This window comes from Eumetopias jubatus, unplaced genomic scaffold (genome assembly GCF_037043125.1).
Source record: "Eumetopias jubatus isolate StellerSeaLion01/CBP00866 unplaced genomic scaffold, mEumJub1_p1.0 scaffold_16, whole genome shotgun sequence".
NCBI classification, from domain to species: Eukaryota; Metazoa; Chordata; class Mammalia; order Carnivora; family Otariidae; genus Eumetopias; species Eumetopias jubatus.
In genome coordinates this window covers 87,293,583-87,314,575 of record NW_028274822.1, presented here as the reverse complement: position 1 = coordinate 87,314,575, position 20,993 = coordinate 87,293,583, and the positions used below count along the sequence as shown (strand labels likewise).

At 57.0% G+C, this 20,993-nt stretch overlaps 1 protein-coding gene across 5 annotated transcripts in view; it reads left to right on the top strand.

Moving 5' to 3' along the window:
• Window positions 1-20,993, top strand: part of PITPNM2 (phosphatidylinositol transfer protein membrane associated 2) — a 131,133-nt gene that overhangs the window by 99,549 nt on the left and 10,591 nt on the right. For 4 of the 5 annotated variants that reach the window (XM_088019453.1, XM_088019456.1, XM_088019454.1 and 1 more), the window contains 11 exons: window positions 6,781-6,995; window positions 8,082-8,203; window positions 10,701-10,928; window positions 13,098-13,406; window positions 14,382-14,477; window positions 16,749-16,853; window positions 17,073-17,143; window positions 18,844-19,091; window positions 19,500-19,689; window positions 19,813-19,932; window positions 20,469-20,686. In XM_088019453.1, the coding sequence (XP_087875579.1) occupies window positions 6,781-6,995; window positions 8,082-8,203; window positions 10,701-10,928; window positions 13,098-13,406; window positions 14,382-14,477; window positions 16,749-16,853; window positions 17,073-17,143; window positions 18,844-19,091; window positions 19,500-19,689; window positions 19,813-19,932; window positions 20,469-20,686 (1,922 nt within the window). Of the gene's footprint in view, window positions 1-6,780; window positions 6,996-8,081; window positions 8,204-10,700; window positions 10,929-13,097; window positions 13,407-14,381; window positions 14,478-16,748; window positions 16,854-17,072; window positions 17,144-17,292; window positions 17,600-18,843; window positions 19,092-19,499; window positions 19,690-19,812; window positions 19,933-20,468; window positions 20,687-20,993 lie in introns of those variants that run through there. The other variant, XM_088019455.1, reaches the window with a different exon arrangement.

The following is a 20,993-nucleotide window of genomic DNA, read 5'->3' as shown; positions in this document are numbered from 1 at the left end:
TCCACCCTCCACCCCTGGAACTGCTCGGTGGGCACTCACCCACCTACCCGGGTCTAGGGAGTTAGTAACGAGCTCCCTGCAGAGCCCAGACCACTAGTCCCTTCTGGAAGGAGCCCCATGAAGCTACCAGAGTTTGAGCAGCACCCCCCCCAGCATGGGGAGCTTGAGTAGGAAGAGAATGGAAGGTGAGCCAGCCTCTCTGGGGGGCTGTTGGCTCCCCCTGCTTCAGAAGTGCCACTCGGTTCCCTCTTGAACCACTCACCCTGTAATTATTCCTAGAGAGCGGGGGGAGGAGAAGGGACTCACCTCAGCCCCCCAGCTCTGAGCTGTCTGGAAATTGCTCAGCCTGTTCAAGGATGCTGTTCATCCTGTGGCTCCCCGGTTCCCACCCAAGCCAGGGGAACCCAGACCATGGCAGGCCTCCCTCCAGCTCCACCGTGCCCGCCAGCTGGCAGGACTGGGCCTCAGGATCCAGGGGCTCACTTTTAGCTCCTAAGATATCCCACAGCTTTTTGGAGCATGTGAACACCTCTGACTGGCTCCTCAGTAGCACCTGCCATCCTCACTGCCTTTTATTGAGGTATTTTGTTCTTTTCAAAACATCTATCCTTACGCTTCCAATTAATGTTCAATATCCTATAGCCCCCCTACGTGATCCCTCCTGTGGGCCCGGGGCTGCCTGTGTGTGTTCGCTCATCCGAGCCCCACTGACACCTGTCTGTCTCTCCAGACGACCTCTTCCTCTGCTCCTGCCTTGGCACTGTCTTACCTACCACTGGCCCCCGAACTCCTGGGGGTGCCATCCACCATGGGGGGTGATGGACGAGCATATTATCTCCATTGTGTGACAGTTTCACGGGTGCAAACATGCATCCAAGCTCACCAGCTGCATCTTTACATATATGTGGTTGGTCGTATGCCAATCATATCTCAGTAAAGCTGTTAAAACACTAAGTCAAATGCAGACTTTTCTGGGCCCAGCCTGGGCAGAGGGCTGGGTTACAGAGAAGAATGGAAAGAGCTTCCTGCTCTCCAGGAGTGCCATCGGGGAGGTGGATGTGCGTGCCAAGCGCCCCGGGAGAGCCTCCACTGTGAGCGGGGCCTCACGCGGTGGATAGGCCCTCAAGGAAGGCAACTGTGTTTCTGTGGAAAGAAGAGGAAATTTAGTTTCTTTGCTCCTGCCCCGCTTACTGGCTGGGGTGGCAGCTAGCAACGGGTCTGCCTTCTAAACTCACCACCTCCTCCATGGGCTCGGGAGCAAGGTGGGATGAGCTCACATGTCAAATTGCTTCGTGCTGTGCCTGACCAGCGCTCAATATACATGCTGTTCAAGGCAACAACAACAAAAAGAAGAAGAAGAAGAAGGAGAAGAAAAGAAAAAAAGTTGGCCTGGCTGGGAGAGAGCCTTCCATCACCCGTGGAGGTGCTCAGCAGAGGCTTGCCTTGGAGGGAGTGATTGGCGGTGGCTTGGCCAGGACCCTGGACAGCTCCAAGAATTGCTCCTTTGGAGGGGGCCTTTGAGTCCTTCATCCAGTGCTTTTTCTGCACCAGGCCCATGGTGGCTCAGGTCCCTCCCATGCAGCCCCCAGATCCCACGGGATGGGGGAGGGGGGACTTCCCCACTCAGCCTGTGTGGGCAGGGGTCCTGAGTCAGGCCTCCCCCTGGGCACATGTGTGCCCCTCGGGAGCTGGGCTTATCTCTGCCGCCTTTCTGCAGTCTCCCTGGGAGACTCCACAGCGCAGCTTGTGGGAATGGTTGGCAAAGGTGGGGCGGGTGGCTTCTGGTGTGGGCAGAGAAGGTCAGCACGATTCGAGAAGAGCTTACTCCTATGTGGCATGACTGAGAGCCTCAGCTGAGCAGGGGACTGGGCACCCCCGGATGCCATTGCCAGAGGGGAGCCAAGGGTCAGCCCTTTGGGGTGTTAGCTCCAAAGTTGGGGGAGATGCCCAGGCTCAGAGGGAACCAGTGATAGTTGAGGCCAGGACCCATTTGTTCATCCAGCTGGTCTTTACTGTGAAGGGGGGGAAGAAAGTGCTATGCAGGGAGTACAGACAGCACTCCCAGTCTGGGTCCCCGTGGCTCTGCCATTGCTAACTGTGGCCCTTGTGGCCCCAAATGGCCTATGGTATCCATCTCCCATGAGTGACTTGTGTCCCCCCAAATTCATGTCCATCCAGAACCTTAGACTGTGACCTTATTTAGAAGCAGGGTCTTTGCAGATGTAATTAGTTCGGGACCTTGAGATGAGATCATCTTGGATTGAGAGTGGGCCCTAAATCTAATGACTGTTGTCCCTCTAGGAAGAGGAGAAGACAGAGACAAGGTGAAGGTCATGTGACAGTGGAGGCAGAGAGAGCAGAGTGATGTGGCCACAAGCCTAAGAATGCCTGCGGCCCCTGGACTGGAGGAGGCAAGGCAGGGTTCTCCCCTAGAGCCTCCAGAGGGAGCTTCTGGGATGGACGTGCTGGCTTTCTTAGGCAAGGAGTCTGAGGACAACTCAGGCTCAGGTCACCCGAATGGGCAAAGGCTTCTGTGCAGCCCTACAGAGGCCGATAGGACCCTCCCCACCCCTGCTCCCTGTCCCCCGTGTCTTCTCCACCGTTGGCCCCCCAGCAGGCTGGGCACCCCACCTCGGCCCTCGGACACTCCATGTAGCCCTAGCTCCTCTGACCTGCACGTCCCCTTCTCACTGAACCACCCCGAATCCCAGATGTGTTTGTTTCCTGGGGCCGCCATAATAAAGCACCACAAACCGGAGGGCTTAAAGCCACAGAAATGTGCTCTCTCAGTTCTGGAAGCCAGAAGTCCAAAATCAAGGTGTCGGCAGGGTTGTGCTCCTACTGAAGGCTCTAGGGGAGGATCCTGCCTTGCCTCTTCCAGCCTCTGGGGGCTGCCGGGGCTCCTTGGCTTACAGCTGCATCCCTCCCATCTGTGCTTCTATCTTCACTTCTTAGAAGGACATGGTAGGACATGGATTGGATGTAGGACCATAGATTGGATGTAGAATTTTGGAAACTGACACCAGAGAGAAGTGACTCGTCCAGGATGAAAGGGAGCTGGTCACAGAGTTGGGACTAGAATGCATGTCTTTGCTCGATAAATAATTGGGTACCAGCCTTGTGCCAAGGTGTTTTCATGCTGTGGGCTGAGCAGGCGCCCCAGAGTCAAACAGATCTCGAGTTCAGGCCCGGCTCCGCCACCTGGAAACTGTGTGCCTCAAACAAGTCACTCCAGCTCTCTCAGCCCCTGCCTTCCCATCTGCAAACTGGGGACAGGAGCATACTGCACCTTTCTCAAGGGGTTGTTGCAATCACGAAAGGAGAAAGTACATGGAAAGAAAGCACTCGCCACAACCGTAACAAACGAAACTACCGCGAGAGGCAGGAGCTCACAAAGTGTCTGGGGCACAGTTGCTGCTTTCATTACAGAATCTGGGCCATACTCCAAGGGCTCCTTTAAAGAGTGAGGGATGGCGCATCCCCGCAGACCCCATATGTGCCCTCCACCAGAGTCTTTCCTATTTTTTTTCTGAAGGGGACTCAGCTGCTCTGGGCCATGGAGATATAGCACATCTTTGTGCCCTAGGAGTGAGTCCGTGCTCTTGGGAGTGCCTGTGTGTGTGTGGGTGGGTGTGTGTGTGTGTGTGTGCGCGCTCGCGAGCACGCGCGCGCACACATGGGTGTGTACACAGGAGTGTGTGTGTGTTTGTGTGCACATGCACATGCACACACCTGCTGTTCAGGAAGCTGACCAAAGATGGCCTCGGCGATGGCGTCATGTCACCATGGAAACAGATGCCAGGCTTAAAGTCACCAGGACCTTGACCACGAGGCTTTCTGCATAAGCAGAAACCTGAGCTTTTGGACACTGGGAAGAACATTTGTGGCAGAGAGACACGCAGAGGTGACCCAGGCATTGTCCCACTCAGGCGGTGCCGCCACCGAGGCCCCTTCCCACACCCTGTGTTCGAGCTCTCTGAAACCCTAGTGAGTACAGACGCAGCGTTGGTTTCTGTTTGTTTGTTTTATACCAGCCTGATTGAGATGGAAGTGGCACACCACACAATTCACATATTTAAAGTGTACGGTTTAGGGGTTTTTAGCAAATTCATAGAGTTGTCAAACCATCATCACGATTTTAGAGCATTGTCATCACCCCAAAGAAGAAGTCACTCTCCGTCCCCCCACCCCATCCCCAGGCAACCAGTAATCTGCTTTCTGTCTGTATGGATTTGCCTGTTCTAGAAATTTCTTATCAGTGGGTTTGTACGCTATGTGGCCTTTTGGGTCAAGCTTCTTACACGTTGTTTTCAGGGCTCATCCACGTTGTGGCAGGTGGCAGCACCTCGTTCCTTCTTATGGCTGAATCATAGTCCATTGTGTGTATATAATTTGTTTATCCATTCTTCAGATCACGGACATTTGGGTTATTTCAACCGTCTGGCTCTCGTGAATAATGCCACTGTGAACATTCGTGTACAAGTTTCTGTGTGGACATATTTTCCTTTTCCTGGATGTATACCTAGCGCTGGAATTGCTGGGTCATATGGCAATTCTATGCTGAGCTTTTCTGAAGAACTGCCGAACTATTTTCCACAGCGGCTGTACTGTTTTACATTCCCATGAGCAGTACGGGGGCGGAGGGGGCAGTTTCTCCACATCCTCACCAACACTTGGTATTGTCTGTCTTTTTCGCCATCCTACTGGGTCAGGATTGGTATCTCGTTGTAGTTTTGATTTGCATCTCCCTAATGATTAGTGATGGTGAGCATCTTTTCATGTGCTTGTTGACAATTTAGATACTTCTTTGGAGAAATGTCTATTCAAGTTCTTTGGCATTTTTAAATTGGGTGCTTCTTTGTTGTTGAGTTGTAATAGTTCTTTAATATTTTAGATACATTATTATCAGATACATTATTTACAAGAATTTTATCCCATTCTGTGGGCTCTCCTTTTTACTCCCTCCATAATGTCCTTTGATGCACAAAAGTTTAAAAATTTTTATAAAGTCCAATTTATCTGTTTTTTGTTTGGTTGCTTATACGTTGGGTACCATATTTTAAAAACCATTGTCACATCCAAGGTCATGAAGATTTACTCCTATGTTTTCTTCTAAGAGTTGTATAGTTTAAACTCTTACATTTGGGTCTTTGATCCATTTTGAGCCAGTCCTTTTTTATTTTTTAAGAATTTATTTATTTGACAGATACAGCGAGAGCGGGAACACAAGCAGGGGGAGTGGGAGAAGGAGAAACAGGCCTCCCACCGAGCAGGGAGCCTGACGCGGGGCTTGATCCCAGGATCCTGGGATCATGACCTGAGTCAAAGGCAGATGCTTAACGACTGAGCCACCCAGGTGCCCCTGAGTCAGTCCTTATATGTGATGTGAGGTAGGAATCCAACTTCACTGTTTTGCATGTGGATATGCAAATTGTCCCAGCAGTATACTGGGACGTGCTGAAAAGACTTCTTTCCCTCATTGAATGATCTCAGCACTCTGGTTGAAAATCAGTGCCTATAGTACATAGATATATGGGTTTATTTCTAGACTCTCGACCCTTTTCTTTGGACCTATCCTATGCCAATACTACATTGTTTTGGTTACTGTAGTTTTGCAGCGAGATTTTATGTAGGAAAGTGTAAATGCTCCAACTATGCTTTGTTTTGTTTTGTTTTCAAGATTGTTTTGGCTCTTTGAGATCCTTCACTGATCCTTCCTGATTTTAGGATCAGTTTTTCCATTTCTACCAAAAAGGCCACTGGGAATTTTGACAGGGATTGCATTGGATCTGTAGATTGCTTTGGGGAATATTGACGTCTTAACAATGTTAAATCTTCCAATGCACGAACATGGATGTCTTTCCATTTATTTAGATCTTTATTTTCTTTTGGCAGTGTTTTTAGTTTTAGCGTGTAAGTATTTCACAACCTTGTTAAATTTACCCAAGGTATTTTATTCTTTTGAACGCTCTTGTCAATGGAAATGGTTCCTTAATTTCCTTTCTGCTTTGGTTATTTTTGTGTGTGGATTTTGCATCCTGCAACTTTGCTGATCTCATTTATTATGTCTAACAGGTTTGGGGGATTCTTTAGGATTTTCCATATATGGGATTTTGTCATTGGCAGATTGAAATTGCTTTACTTGTTCTTTTCCAATTTGAGTGCCTCTGATCATTTCTTTTTCTTGACTAAATTCTTGGGCTAGACCCTGCAGTACAGTGTTGAATAGAAGGAAGAGAGCGGGCATCCTCGTCTGGTTTCTTTTTTCCTTTTCTTTTTTTTTTTAAAGATTTTATTTATTTATTTGAGAGAGAGAGAATGAGAGATAGAGAGCACGAGAGGGAAGAGGGTCAGAGGGAGAAGCAGACTCCCCGCTGAGCAGGGTGCCCGATGTGGGACTCGATCCAGGACTCCAGGATCATGACCTGAGCCAAAGGCAGTCGCTTAACCAACTGAGCCACCCAGGCGCCCCTCGTCTGGTTTCTGATCTTGAGAACACTGTCAGTCCTGGGACCGACGGGAGTCAAAGGGGGGACTGTGCACTTGCAGTGCTGGAGCTCGGAGGGAAATCAAGTCCTGCTCAGTCTCCTGTAGGAGTGCTGGGAGGGGGGGTGGAGTCTGGGTCTGGATCTGGGGGTCCAGAAGTGACACAGGAAAAGCCAGCCTGGTTGGCCAAAGCCCTTCCTCCTCTCAGCGCCCCTGGGCCTGGTCTCCTCGGCCCCCTTCCCTTCTGCAGAGTGCTCTGGCCCCAACCCATCGCAAGCACTTTTGTCCCCGCAGAAGAAGAGCCGGAACGAGACATATGGCGAGGGCAGCGGCGTGGAGATCTTGGAGAACCGGCCATACACAGATGGCCCTGGCGGCTCTGGGCAGTACACACACAAGGTGTACCACGTGGGCATGCACATCCCCAGCTGGTTCCGCTCCATCCTGCCCAAGGCAGCCCTGAGGGTGGTTGAGGAGTCTTGGAACGCCTACCCCTACACCCGAACCAGGTGGGCCTTTCCCCACACCCCAAGCTGTTGGGCAGGGAAGGAACCCTGGGGGTGGCCCCCTAGGCAGGCTCACCCTCCACACTCCAAGGAGCCCAGGCTCCTGGGGAGCTGAGCCTCTGTTCCAGGAGCCTCTGTCCTCAGGGATCAGGCAGAAGAGGGGAGGGTCAACAGCTAGATACCTCTCCACCTGCCCCAGGGAGGCCGGGAAGGCACGAGGCAAGCGAGGGTCACCTGACACCCCTTTGCCCTCTGGGAAGGCTCAGGGAATACAAACCCCTGTTAATAATCACCTGACAATGGGGGACCATTAACCAACCATCTGGGAAGAAACATGAACCAAGGATAGACCAGATGGCCCAGAGATTCCCTCCAACCCTGAGACCTTCAGTAACTGTGACATTGTTTTATTATATTCCACTTTGAACGGGGCTTTCTTTGGATTCCCAAAGAAAGGAGGCTCCTCACTCCATGCCCCCACCCTCACCCGTCCAGGGTAGCTGAGCAGAACAGACGGGGGGCTGCTCCCAGCTGGCCACCCACAGCTGTATAGGTGGGGGTCCCCATGAGACACCCCCCACTGGGTGAGGACCTGGGGCTTGTCAGAGGATCTGCTGAGGTTATTTCTCTTCCCAGAGGCACTTTCCTCCTCTGAGCTCATCTCCAGCCAAGAGAGAGGGGCTGTTGCCTTGTTGCAAGACCTGGTGGCTCGGGGGTGGGGGGTTTGGGACGTGACATGTCACAGAGTGCTAGTCTGGATTCATGCCACATGCTTGTGGCGTGTCTGTGTGTGCCTATGTCCCTACCGTGCCTTACACATGTGGACAATGGCCACAGGGTCTCTGGCAGCTTCCTATAATGTCTCCCTCTTCCCCCTAATCACATGCCCCCCCGCCCCACAGCCTGGCCTCGGCAGTTCTCGGGACAAGGGGAAGGTTCCCGAGGTGGACAGGACAGGCGAATCTCGGCCACCACTCCAGCCCTTTCTCCCTTTCCTGCCCAGTGGGGTCCAGCAGGCCCTGACCCAGCCATCCCACAGCCACCCCTGCAAGCCACCGGTCCTGACGTGTGCTTCCCTTCCACACACAGGTTCACTTGCCCCTTTGTGGAGAAATTCTCCATTGACATCGAAACCTTTTATAAAACGGATGCTGGAGAAAACCCGAACGTGTTCAGCTTGTCTCCTGTGGAGAAGAACCAGCTGACAATCGGTAACCACCACCGCAGCCCCCCCCACCCCAGGCAGGGCCAGGGCCCCATAGGGCCACTTCCCGGCTCTTCCTGCCTGCGTGACCCCTTGGTTCTGCCCCTGGTCTCTGGGCCTGGCAGGCTCCAGACTGGGTCCTGTCCTGGGTGGGGAGGTCAGAGTCCAAGCAAGCGTTGGGCACTGGGGGAGGCAGGACCAGCCTCCTTGGCCCCATGTTCCTGATGTGCACACCGACACTAGCTGCCTTCCCCACTCAAGCCCCTTCCCTCCATCCCTTCAAGGCGTCCTCCTCCCCGGGGTGGAGATGTGTGCTCAGGGGTGTGGGGGCGGTGGGGGGACCTCAGGCTGACTGCCGAACCTAAGTGCAGTGGGCTTGGGGGGGCTGTGTCCCCTTGATGGTAGGTGGTCTCTGCTCCACTGCCCTCCAGCTCACTCTGTCATGAGGAGACAGCCCCGTGTGTTCCATCTTTTTTAAGAGAGGCCAGAAATCAGGATTTGCATGTGAAATCGTCCAGTTCCTAAATAAACGTATGCTGGCCACACAGACCACATCCGTGGGCCCCCTGCAGCCCAGCAGCCCCTGGTCTGCAACCTATGGGTTCCAGGCCCTATAGTGTGAGCCGCCGTGGGGGCGCTGCCGGCAGGTGCGCGACCCGTGTTGGACAGGTGGCTGCCAGGGCCCCGGGATCACGCTCTCAGGCAGCCTCTGATGGGCAGGAAGGGCTTTTCCTTGGGCGCCCTCACCCGGCCCCCTCCCTCCTGCTGGAGTTTTCAGGCCCCACCGGGTTTCGAGAGCTACGTTAGTCAGCCCAGGCTGCCACAACCAAGGACCACAGACTGGGGACTTAAACACAGATGCTCATGGTCTCACGGTCTGGAGGCCAGAAGTGGGGGCAAGGTGTCAGCGGGGTTGTCTCCCGGGGTCACTGAGGGAGAATCTGTTCCGGGCCCTGCCCCTACCTTCCGGTGGCCGCTGCTGATCTCTGGCATTCCTTGGCTTGGAAACACATCACCCCAGTCTCTCCCTCATCTTCACGTGGCGTTCTCCATATGTGCACTGGTCTGTGTCTGAATTTCCCCTTTTTGTAAGCGTATTAATCATCGTGGGGTAGGGCCTCCTACCCTAAATGACCTCATTTTAATTTGATTACGTCTTTAAAGGCCTTATCTCCAAATGAGGTCAGATTCTGAGGAACTTGGGGGTCAGGACTCCAACATATGAACGGGGGTGGGGCGGGGGGTACACATTCTACCCACAACAGGAGGGACGGACCCAGCGTGATACAGGCCTGCCCTCCACCAGCTCAGGTCTGGCCAGCCTCAGACACGGCCCGAGCCCCATGGGCTCCCTCCAGAGGCCACCTGCCGTGGCTCCTAAGTCTCTGTAATATGACTCATTCCCACCCTAGCCCGCCCCTTGGCCTTTGCCTGCCCACACAGGCCGCGCATGTGGCCTGCTCCAGGAAGGATCTCTGTCCCCCCCCCTTGAATGCCACTGCCCTTGGGCCACTCCTGACCCCTTGCTGGTTTCAATGGAGCCCATGGCTGTGTTTGCAAACCACAGCATGGATTCAGTGCAGGCCAGCAAGCGGGGAGACGAGACAGCCAGAGCCTGGCCAGGGCCTGGCCCCCCTGCCCCCTGTGCCATCATCCCCACACATCTGGGAAAGGGGCTCTCTGAGCCACAAACTCTGTCCTGGGATTTATGTACCCCAAGTGTGTACCCAGCCCTGTGTCACACATGCATGCCTTGGGAGGGGCACAGCAGGAGGAAGAAGCATGTGACAAGAGGTGGCATGGCCCAGGTCCTCCCCAGAGCTGCTGCTATTTCTCTCGGCCCCCCACCCCACACCCAGCCAGGTCCCACCAGCCCCCAGTGCTCTATGGCCTCCACTACCCACTCTCAGGACCGGCTCAGGTCCGACACCTCCTGCCGGTCTCCTCCCTTCTGATCGAAGAGGGGCTCCTAGCAGGCCAGCCTGCCTTAAAGCCACTGTGTAAATATAAGTAGAATATGGGACCACTTCCCCCGCAGGGTGCCGCTGGGCGCCCCGCCTGGTGAGAAGAGGGTGCATCGCCATCCCCTCCCCCCTACAGACACTCTGGTGGCTCCCCAAACTGTCCCATCCCGTGCTGCGGGGCCTTCTTGGCTTCACTGGTCTGCTCCTGTAGCTGAAACTTTTTCTGGGAAGCTCTTCCCAGCTTTCTGTTCGCTGCCGCCCCGCCGCCACAGCCCTCCGATCCCACATCCCCTGTGGAAATTCAGCTCTTCACCTGATTAACTGCTTAGAGTCACGGGAAGACACAGGCCCTGAGGTCGGGAGAGCTCAAGGTCAGAGTGGCCCAGAGCAGCATCCCCAGTCCCACGTCCAGCCCTACGGCATATGAGGCCCAGAGGCCTGTGAGGGCTTGCGGGTGGCAGGGACACGGGGAGGACACTGAACGGGGAGGGATGGGGTGGAGGTGGGGCAGAAGTGGCCACTGGCAGGCTCTCCCCACAGACTTCATCGACATTGTCAAGGACCCCGTGCCCCCCAACGAGTATAAGACAGAAGAGGACCCCAAGCTATTCCGCTCGATCAAGACGCAGCGGGGGCCCCTGTCTGACAACTGGATCGAGGAGTACAAACAGCAGGTTTTCCCCATCATGTGTGCCTACAAGCTCTGCAAGGTGGAGTTTCGCTACTGGGGCATGCAGTCCAAGATCGAGAGGTTCATCCATGACACCGGTGAGCTCGCCCGTGCCCGCCGCCTCCCTCTTCATCTAGCTGTGATTCGACGTTTCCCTCTTATTCCCGAAAGACGACCCAAAGCCCGTGTGCAGCTTCCCGCGGGGTGTATCTTGACCACTTGCCAAGCACCTAGAGGTGACAGGCAGTGTATGTTGGTTGTCTGCTTAAGAAGCCCCAAAGCACGTCCCCAGACACTCTGACTGGCTTGTGTTTGTAGCTTATAGTGCCGACCCCCTGAGGGAGAGCAGCCCCAGGAGACAGCCTCCCTGCTGCTTACCTGCACCAGGCCCTGACCCCAGCTCCGCCTCCCCCGTGGGCTGGACGTCGCAGGGGCAGAGGGTCTTGGACACCATGACGCCCTCACACCAATGGGCCCAACCTGGGGTTCCTCTCTCCCCTAGCACCCTCAGCTCCCTACTTGCCCCCCAGGTCGTGGCATGAGGTCAGTGCCAAGGGCCTGGCCCAGCCCCAGGCTCATGATCCAGGAGTGGCATCTAGGCGGATATCTTTTGACTCCAAGAATCAGGGTTTGGGTTTAACTGTGAACAGAGCCACACTCTTGATAGTGTGTGTCGCGTGTGTCCTATCAGCTCACAGTGACCGATGAGGATAGCCATGTCACCCCCGCTTGCAGAGGAGGAAGCAGAGACCCCAGGTCTCCCGTCCCAGCTGCCTGAGATCTGAGCTGACATTCTTGCAGCAACGGGCAGGGGCATCTCAGTAGACGGCCTCTTCAGTGTGGGACCCAAGGGTGGCATGCCTGAGGCCATGGCCCAGGACTTGGGACACAGAGACAGTCTTGGCTGAAGGAGGGCACAGAAGGTCAAGGGATTTAGGAAGGATTGCAGGGGAGGCAGAGTGGCCTAAGCCAGGAAGAAGTGTCACCGGAGACCAGCCCGAGGACATGACATGGCCTGACCACTTGGAAAGCCACTCCACTTTCTCTAGGAAAGTGGAAGATGCATGCCCCGAGACCCAGTGACATCCCTCCCGGGTTTGCCCCCCAGAGAAATTCTTGTACACATTCCAGAGTGTTCAGAGCAGCAGATTTGTGAAAGCTAAGTGGACAAACAATGAAAGTGAGCCAAAGACCCAATGGCAAAAGAAGGAATAAACAAAACGGCATTGCAAACAAATAAATACCAGACAGCAACAAACCTGAAGCTCACCCAAAAAAAAAAAACCCCCACAAATGGCAGGAAAAGACATGCAGCATGACACAGACATGTAAATGTCAGCAACATGCACACCAGCCTAACGTGTCAGGTAGGAAAACACATCTGTGGGCTGCAAAAGGAGAGGAAAGTAAATGAGGCTGGAGCGCGCGGGAGGAGAGGGTGTCCAGGATGACCATCCCAGGGCTCCCTGCTTCTGGTCGCGTCTGCTCCCTCACTGGGCGGTGTGAGTAGGGATGGTGCTCTATTCTTGATGTTTTCTTAGTGAGCTGTATCGAGGCCTAACTTTGCATACCGTACACTTCCCGCCTTGTAAGAGGACAGTTCTATAAGTGGCAGTGTATTCAGAGTCGTGCACACGGTTCTAGAACATTCCATCACCCCAGTCTTTTGTTCATGTTCACAGTCACCCCCACGCCCACCCCCAGCCCAAGGCAACCCCCCTCTGCCTTCTGTCTCTAAAGGTCTTTTATTATCCTTTATACCTTGAAAGCGATCTCATTTTCATCATTTGACTTGCATGCTATATTCTTCTCATCTTACTTTGTCTTATTTTGTATCTTATTTTATATGTATATACGTTCTATTTGTGAAAAAGGACCAACCCACTTTGAACGGGAACTTGATTTCCATGTGGAAATTTGACAGCAAAAGTGTACTAGACACTGAGGCAGGAGACGGTGGGAGAGTCCTCCTCCAGCTCTCCCTGGGGCAGGAATTCCCCCCAAAGTTCAGTGTGGCTTCTGAGCAGCCATGATCCCTCAGGAGGCCACTCTGCTCCAATTATAGAACCTCGTGAGGCCATCTGTGAGCCAGACCCCTCCTTTGCAGATGGGGAAACTGAGGCACCGGAAGGCAGTGATTTGCCCACAACCACACAATGGGTATAACCTCGGGGGGGGGGGGCTCCCAGCCCCACGCCCAGCCCTGGGGGCTAACACTGCCGTCTCTCCTGTCTCCCCCTCCCGCCGCCGCCACCGCCTGGGGGCAGGCCTGCGGAAGGTGATGGTGAGGGCCCACCGGCAGGCCTGGTGCTGGCAGGATGAGTGGTACGGGCTGAACATGGAGAACATCCGGGAGCTGGAGAAGGAGGCGCAGCTCATGCTGTCCCGCAAGATGGCCCAGTTCAACGAAGATGACGAGGAGGCTGCAGAGCTGGCCAAGGACGAAGCCAGCCAGGCCCAGGTCCCCGGGGAGGCCCCCCAGCCCAGCAGCAGCGGCGGGGAGCCCTTGGCAGGCCGGGGCCTCAAGAAACAGTGGTCCACGTCCTCCAAGTCCTCGCGGTCTTCCACGCGGGGGGGTGAGCCCCGGGGCGCGTGGCGCCCCCGCCTTTCTCCGGGCTTGGGGGGGAGGGGGGCTCTACTCTCCCCGAGGCTGCCCCAGGACAGCCCTCAGCCCCGTCCACGGCCGCCGGCCCCCTGCCACGGCCAGAGAATTCTGACTCCAGACATGGACTCTTGCTCCCCAACCCTGTGGGCCACACCTGTGGGGAGTCAGAACCATTCTGCTGGTAGCCCCCCCAGCTCAGAGCGAGCCCAGGCTGCCTCCCCCCACAGCAGGTGACCCTGGACTCACCTACAAGGGCCAGGTGAGACAGGCCGGCCGTGGGGTGGCCAGCTCCCAGCCTCTCCTGGGGCCCCGAAGCTACGGCTCTGAGGAACCAGGGTTCCCAGGAGGAGAGGGAGTCCGGGTGGGTACCCCCAGCACGCCCAGGAGGGGTCTCTGCTCCTGTGGCGGGAGCCAGGCCGAAGGAGCCTGAAAAACCTTCAGATCCTGAGAAAGGCCTTTCTCGGGAGAACTTTGGCAAGAGTGCTGTGGCCGGTTGGAAAAACCAGGGTATGCCGTGTATGGCCAGGAGTCTCCTCTGCAAACCCAGCTTCCCCACGCCAGGCTGGCCTGTCTCTGTGCCGAAGGGCACTGTGGATGTATATATGTCAATACCTTTTATGTCACTCACCTCCTGAGAGGACCGCACAGTCCTATCTGCTCTGCTGCAGGAGAATTTCAGGCGCTCCCCCCCTTCCCCCCCCCCCGCCGGGCAGACCCCAGGCAAGAACACAGGAGCGGACCCCGGCCCGTGTGACTGCACGTCCTGGCCTGATACCCAATACCCTCCCAGTCCCTTGTCCTCCCTGGGACACATGCATGTGGAACCTTCTTAAGAAAAGTTCCAGGAGCTTCCACCCCTCCCTTCTCCCTTCTCCCCCGAGCCCTGCTGGCCCTGCTCCGGCCTAGCCCAGCTGGCTGGTCGGTCAGCTGAGGTTTTGCCTTCCAGCCAGCCCTTCCCGCCACAGCATCTCCGAGTGGAGGATGCAGAGTATCGCCCGGGACTCAGACGAGAGCTCAGACGAAGAGTATTTTGACGCTCACGGTAGGTGGCTTTTCCCCGGGGGGCAGGAGGGAGGATCTGAGAGGCTCAGGGCAGAGGATGAGATGAAATCCCCAGGAGTCGGGGGGCCTCAGGCTCACCCCGGCCATGTACCAGGATGTAGGATGGATTCATACTCAGACGGGGGCTTTATGCCACATGTGGGTTTACTTCCACAAGAAGCTTGACATAAGCATGGCATCTTACAATTTTCCAAATCTTTGTAACGACCTTGTTTTGTTCTTGGTTCAATGGTTGTCCATCTCACGTAGGAACCTTAGCAAATGCAAACAAGCAGGAAATATGGGAAATGCCCATTTTCCCACCAATCCCAAAATAAGCACAGTGAGCATACAGCCTCCTGAATCACCCGCCTTTGCTGGGAAGATGCGGGTACAGTTGACCCTCGAGCAACACGGGTTGGAACAGCACAGATCCACGTATGTGTGGATTTTTTCTGATAAGTACCGGACCATCAGTGTGTTTTCTCTTCTTTATGATTTTCTTTTCTTTTTTTTTTTTTAAGATTTTATTTATATTTGACAGAGACACAGCGAGAGAGGGAACACAAGCAGGGGGAGTGGGAGAGGGAGAAGCAGGCTTCCCGCAGAGCAGGGAGCCCGACAGCGGGACTTGATCCCAGGACCCTGGGATCATGACCTGAGCCGAAGGCAGACGCTTAATGACTGAGCCACCCAGGCGCCCCTCTTTATGATTTTCTTAATGACGTTGTGTTTTCTCTAGCTTATTTTGTTGTAAGAATACGGAATATCATATATATGACATACAAAATCCGTGTTAATCGACTCTGTTACTGGTAAGGTTTCTGGTCAACATAGGCTATTTAGTAGTTAAGTTTCTGGGGAATCAAAAGTTTGAAGTGGATTTTCGACTATGTTGGGAGTTCGGCGCCCCAGCTCCTGTGTTGTTCAAGGGCCAACTTCACTAAAACACTCACGTGCTTCCTACCTTGGTTCTTCCTCTCCACTGGCAGGCAGGTCTGTGGAGACTGGTCTCCAGCTTGCAGTTGACGAGGCAGGACACAGGCTCAGAGGGGGACAGGGGCTTTCCCACAGACACTGAGTGGGGCCGAGGCAGGCCAGAGCCCCTCACGGGCCCAGCCGTGGCCTGGAGCAGGCAGAGGGGCCACCTGATTATGGTATTTTCCTTAACTGGCCGGCCCTTGAGGGAGAACTTGGGGAATCAGTGTCCAGGCAAAAGGGATCTGAGCTGGAATGGGTGGTAGGTGGTTCCTGAGCTTCCTTCTGCACCCGGAGCCTCCCCAGGGGGGAGGAAAGGTGTTTTGGGCCTCCCACCCATGCCCACCTCTTTGGGCAAGAGGTGCACCCTCTCCTGGCTGTGAGTCCCTGACAGGGGGGAAATGCACATCTAACGGAGAAGCTTTATAAAAAAGCTGGAAGAGAGAAGAGTTAGCAAAGCAGGAGATGCCAGCGTGAAAGTGGCCGGGGGAGTGCCCGTCGGTGGGATGCGGGGCTGGAGGAGGGACCGGTGCCCGCCAGCGCCCAGACAGCTGCCTCCAACCCAGCAGTACCCCAGGCTGCCATTCTCAGCAAAGCAGAAACAAGAGTAATGGATGGAAGCGCCCACAGCGAGGCTGTCCGTTTGTGGTTGTTGAGAACGGTCAGGGACGTTAGCTGATGGGTGGAGAGACAAAACGTGGTCCATCCATACAGTGAAATAGGATTCAGCCATAGAAAGGAGGGAACCACGGACACCTGCCACACTGTGCATGGAGCTTGGCAATATGGTGCTCGGTGAAAGAAGCCAGACACAAAAGACCACACATTGTAGGATTCCAGTGAAATGTCCAGAACAGGCAAATCCATAGAGACAGGAAGTGGATCGGGGGCCACCAGGGGCTGGGGGAGGGGACGGGGAGCAACTGCTAAGGGGTACAAGGTGTCCATTCAGGGAGATGGAAATGCTCTGGAACCAGACAGAGGTGGTGGTTGTACAGCATCGGGAACGTACGAAAGGTCACCTTAAAGGGGTTTAAGTGGTGAATTTTATGTTATGTGAAAATTATCACAGTTTCTAGAAAAGGTCAAGCAGAAGACCCCTGGATGTCGGTCATGGGTTCATCCTGCAGGAAGGGAGGGGCGGAAGCAAGCATGGAGGTGGACACAGGCCAGAGAGGGGCGGGGAGCCCCCAGAGTGGCCGCAGCGAGGCCCTGCACCTCCCAGCCGGGCCTCCCCACACTCCTCGGTCCCTGCCCTCCAGGGGTTGCTGAAGCCCTGCTGTCTCCCCCACAGAGGACCTGTCCGACTCAGAGGAAATATTCCCCAAGGACATCACCAAGTGGAACTCCAATGACCTCATGGACAAAATTGAAAGCCCTGAGCCGGAGGATACACAGGGTACCCGAGTTGGGCGGGGGGCTGCTGCAGGGCCTGGGGAGGGGGGCTGCAGGGGCCAGGCCGCTCCTCTCTGACCCAGCTCCTGTGCAGTGCTGGGCATCGGGGAGGAGGGGTGGGAGTACCCAGAGTCCCACTAGTCACGGTCACTGCCTCTGTCTCGTGGGCCTGGGGCTGCCTGGCTGCCCCTCTGCTCACAGCACCGCTGCTTATGTGTTGCAGACAGTCTCTATCGCCAGAGCGCCCCTGAATTCAGAGTGGCCTCCAGTGTGGAGCAGCTGAACATCATCGAGGTGGGTGCCCAGGGGGCAGAGGGCCAGGGGCTGTGCTGCCCGGGGCCCTCCGGGGCTGCAGGGGGAGGCAGCTGAGCTCAAAGGACGGGTCCCGTGGGGCTGCAGAGGCAGAACTCGGCACCCACCACCTCACGTCCCCACTGGCCTAGGCGCCATCAGAGAGAGGACTGGGGGCTCCTTTACTGCCTGCCCCGACGTCCCTGAGAACCAAGAAGGACTGCAGACAGCCCCCAAAGAAGGCCTTGACCCAGCTCCGCCGATGGAAAGTGAAAGGAGAAACTTGTAAATTCCAGACCAAAAAACAGATGTTCATCTTGTACCCAGCCTTTCCGCATTTGCTGAAGAAAATAAGATGGGAGGGGAGGAAGCGAAAGCCGTCTAGGCAGAAGTGAGCAGCCGCCGCCCCACTGGGGCCCCACGGGGCTCCCGGTGTCCAATAAAGCTGTCTTGGTAGAGCGCCTGTGTCCGCTTCGGGGGTTCTTTGCACAGGGCTCACGCCCCTTCTCCTCCTCCAGCTGTGGGCGGTCAGAGCTGTTTGCACTGGGGGCGGGAGTCAGGGCCGAGCGGAGCTGTCACACGCTGCGGTCACCGCAATGCTCGAGGTCACCATGCCGCTCTCACCTCCAGCTGCCCAAGGTGGGGACAGCACCTCCGGGAACTCGGGACCCCTGGGGAGCTTGGGCCAGGTGCCAGAGAGGAGGAGCAGCATGCGGTCCAGGGTCAATGTGGGCTTTTCTAGAAGGCAAACCGGGATGAGGGGAATTGATTTCCAATTGCCAGTTAATGGCAAGATAAAGCACATGGAGCCCACTCCCCACCTAGGGCGCACACAGCTCTGACGGCCCCCTCGGGAGGGGCAGAAGGGGCCTCGGGCTCTAGATCTGCCTCGGGATGTGTGTTGGAACCCAGCACCGGTTCTGGGCACGGCCATCCAGAGTCAGATCCCTTGGCTTGCAATAGCCCTCAAACCGGAGCCTCCTCTCCCCGCCTTGTGGAGGGGGTACGGCTTTATGGAGACAGTGACAGGGTCCCCCGGCTCTCCAGAGCTGGCCCCACAGCTCCCAGGCCCACTGCCCCAATGCACCTCCCTTGGGGCCTGTTCCTACAGGGTTTGAGTCTTGGGTGGGTGTGCCCCGGTATTAGGCACCAATGGGAGGAGAGCCATGTCTCCAGTTGGCCTCTGGGAGTCCCTCAACAGTCCCAGCCTGCAGTGCTGGGTCCCAGGAGATAGGCTCAGGCCTCTCACCGCCCACCCTTGCCCGTCCTGGGTTTCTGAGGACCGCTGGACTCCACCTCCCTAACTGGGTGATGGTGAGGCGGCCCTGAGACAGGCCTTCCTTGAGCGCCTGGCCTGGCTGTGTTGATAAGCCCTTGGTGCAGTGTGGTAGCTCCTCCTGGCGGCTGGGCTGCTGCCTGGGCCCCCTGATGGAAAGTGGAATCTGTGTTTCGGAGGCTCATCCTCAGCCCCTGGTCAGGCTGGCTGATGGGAGGGAGCAGGGCTGCTCACTGGGGGTAGGAGAGGGACCATCTCGGCCTCCCCAGGGGAAGGGACTGGGGTGGCCAACACCAGGCCCTTTAGCTGAAGAACTGAAATGGGGCTTCGGAGAGGGAGCAATGGGCCAGAGGGCCTCCCCTGGGGTGACAGGGGCCCAGCAAGGAGCTGAGTCCCCGGGGAGTTGACACCCCGCCAACCCATGCAGGACGAGGTCAACCCACCCCTGGCCGCGCCGGCCTCCAAGATCCACGTACTGCTGCTGGTGCTGCACGGAGGCACCATCCTGGACACGGGCGCTGGGGACCCCAGCTCCAAGCAGGGTGACACCAACACCATCGCCACCGTGTTCGACACTGTCATGCGCGTGCACTACCCCAGCGCCCTGGGCCACCTTGCCATCCGCCTGGTGCCCTGCCCACCCATCTGCTCTGATGCCTTTGCCCTAGTCTCCAAGTGAGTGCATAGGACTCAGACCACCTGCCCCAAAGCACCTGGCCCCAGGAGTCAGGCTGCTCCCCTAGAGTCAGGAACCCCGTCTCGATGTCCAGACTTATCATCCAGCCCCTTCTGTCCGGAGGTGACCCAAACCTATGCAGATGGTAGGCTTACAGAGGAGGGGCCCCGGGCCCAAGGCTGAGCCTCAGTTGCCCTATCTGCGATGTGGGGATGTAGACCTGCCCCTGAGACACAAGGCCTTACCCCCCGCCCCCGGCCTTGTTACCCAGCCTTCCAGGGCCGGACCCAGAAGCAACCCCGTGAGGTTGGCCAAGTCACAGCTGAGGCTCTCGGGTGGCAGGCCTGCTGCTGTGGTCGGGGGGAGGGGCCCCGCCTGCTCTCTCCTGATCAGGCCCCCTCCCCCAGCCTTAGCCCTTACAGCCACGATGAAGGCTGTCTGTCCAGCAGCCAGGACCACATCCCCCTGGCTGCCCTGCCCCTGCTGGCCACGTCCTCACCCCAGTACCAGGAGGCGATCGCCACGGTGATTCAGCGGGCCAACCTTGCCTATGGGGACTTCATCAAGTCCCAGGAGGGCATGACCTTCAACGGGCAGGTGAGTCATGGGGCGGGAGAAGGGCAGACAAGCCCCGCAGGGCAGGGTGGCGACGGCCCTCCCCGGCTGGCACCCCAGCAAGCAGGGAGGGCACTCGGGCCTCTGGCGCCTCTCCGTCTCTAGGTCTGCCTGATCGGGGACTGCGTCGGGGGCATCCTGGCGTTCGATGCCTTATGCCAGAGCAGCCAGCCTGTGTCTGAGAGCCAGAGCAGCAGCCGCCGGGGCAGCGTGGCCAGCGTGCAGGTACTGGCTTCCCGCGGCCCCCAGAGCGGGGGACCTCAGGGGGCGGAGGTTGCCGGCACAGGGGCCCAGAGCCACCGGGGTGGGCGCATGGGGCGGGTGAGCAGCTGCCTTAGGACCAAGCCTGGAGCACATGAGGCTTCAGCAGGCGGTGGAGCAGGGTCTGCAACGTAGGGAGCTGGGCTCTGGTCCCAGGAGGTGGAGCGGGCAGCCCCTCTGAGCTTCCCGGCAGGAGGGTGTCCGGGGTCCCTCCGCAGCAGGGAGCGCGGCGGGGCAAGGCCGGGCAAGGCAGCGAGGTCAGCAAGAGGTCCCAAAGACCTGGGTGGCCAGGTCAGGCAGGAACGGAAGCTGTTGGGACTCGGCCAGCGGGCGGGGTGGGTGGACAGTGGGGCCGCCGGGGGACAAGGCTTTCCCCTCTCTAGTGTGGGTGAGACGCTGGCTGGGCAGTGGCCAGTGGGCCTGGAGTCGGGAGGGAGAACACTGAAGCTGGGCCCAGGCCAGTGGCCACCGGGCAGTGAGCCTGCATGGGGCTGTTCCAGGACACTGACCTGCTGTCCCCCGGCACCCTGGTCAATGTGGCACATGGCGGCAGTGGCAGTGGTGGCCTGGAGAGCAGTCGGCACCTGAGCCGCAGCAACATTGATATCCCCCGAAGCAATGGTGTCGAAGACCCCAAAAGGCAGTTGCCCCGAAAGAGGAGTGACTCATCCACCTACGAGCTGGATACCATCCAGCAGCACCAGGCCTTCCTGTCCAGGTGGGTGGGGCCAGCGGGGCCCCGAGGGTCTGACCATAAGGCCTGTGGCCAGGTGAGGAGGGGGACTCCAAGAGGGGGGCATGCCTCGGAATTGAGGACGTGAACCAGGTGGTGCCGATGGCCGACGCGAGGGGACTGGGATGCCTGGGCTGGACCCGTGGCTCTTCGGCCAAGAGGAAGTGGCTTGTTGGGTGCGTCTGGGGTCTTGTACACACCGAGGGCCATCTTGGGCCCAAGGGAACAGCGTGTCCAGGGGTGGGGCAGAGTCGGGGGGCAGAAGCGATCAGGGGTGGCTGTTCTAAAGGCA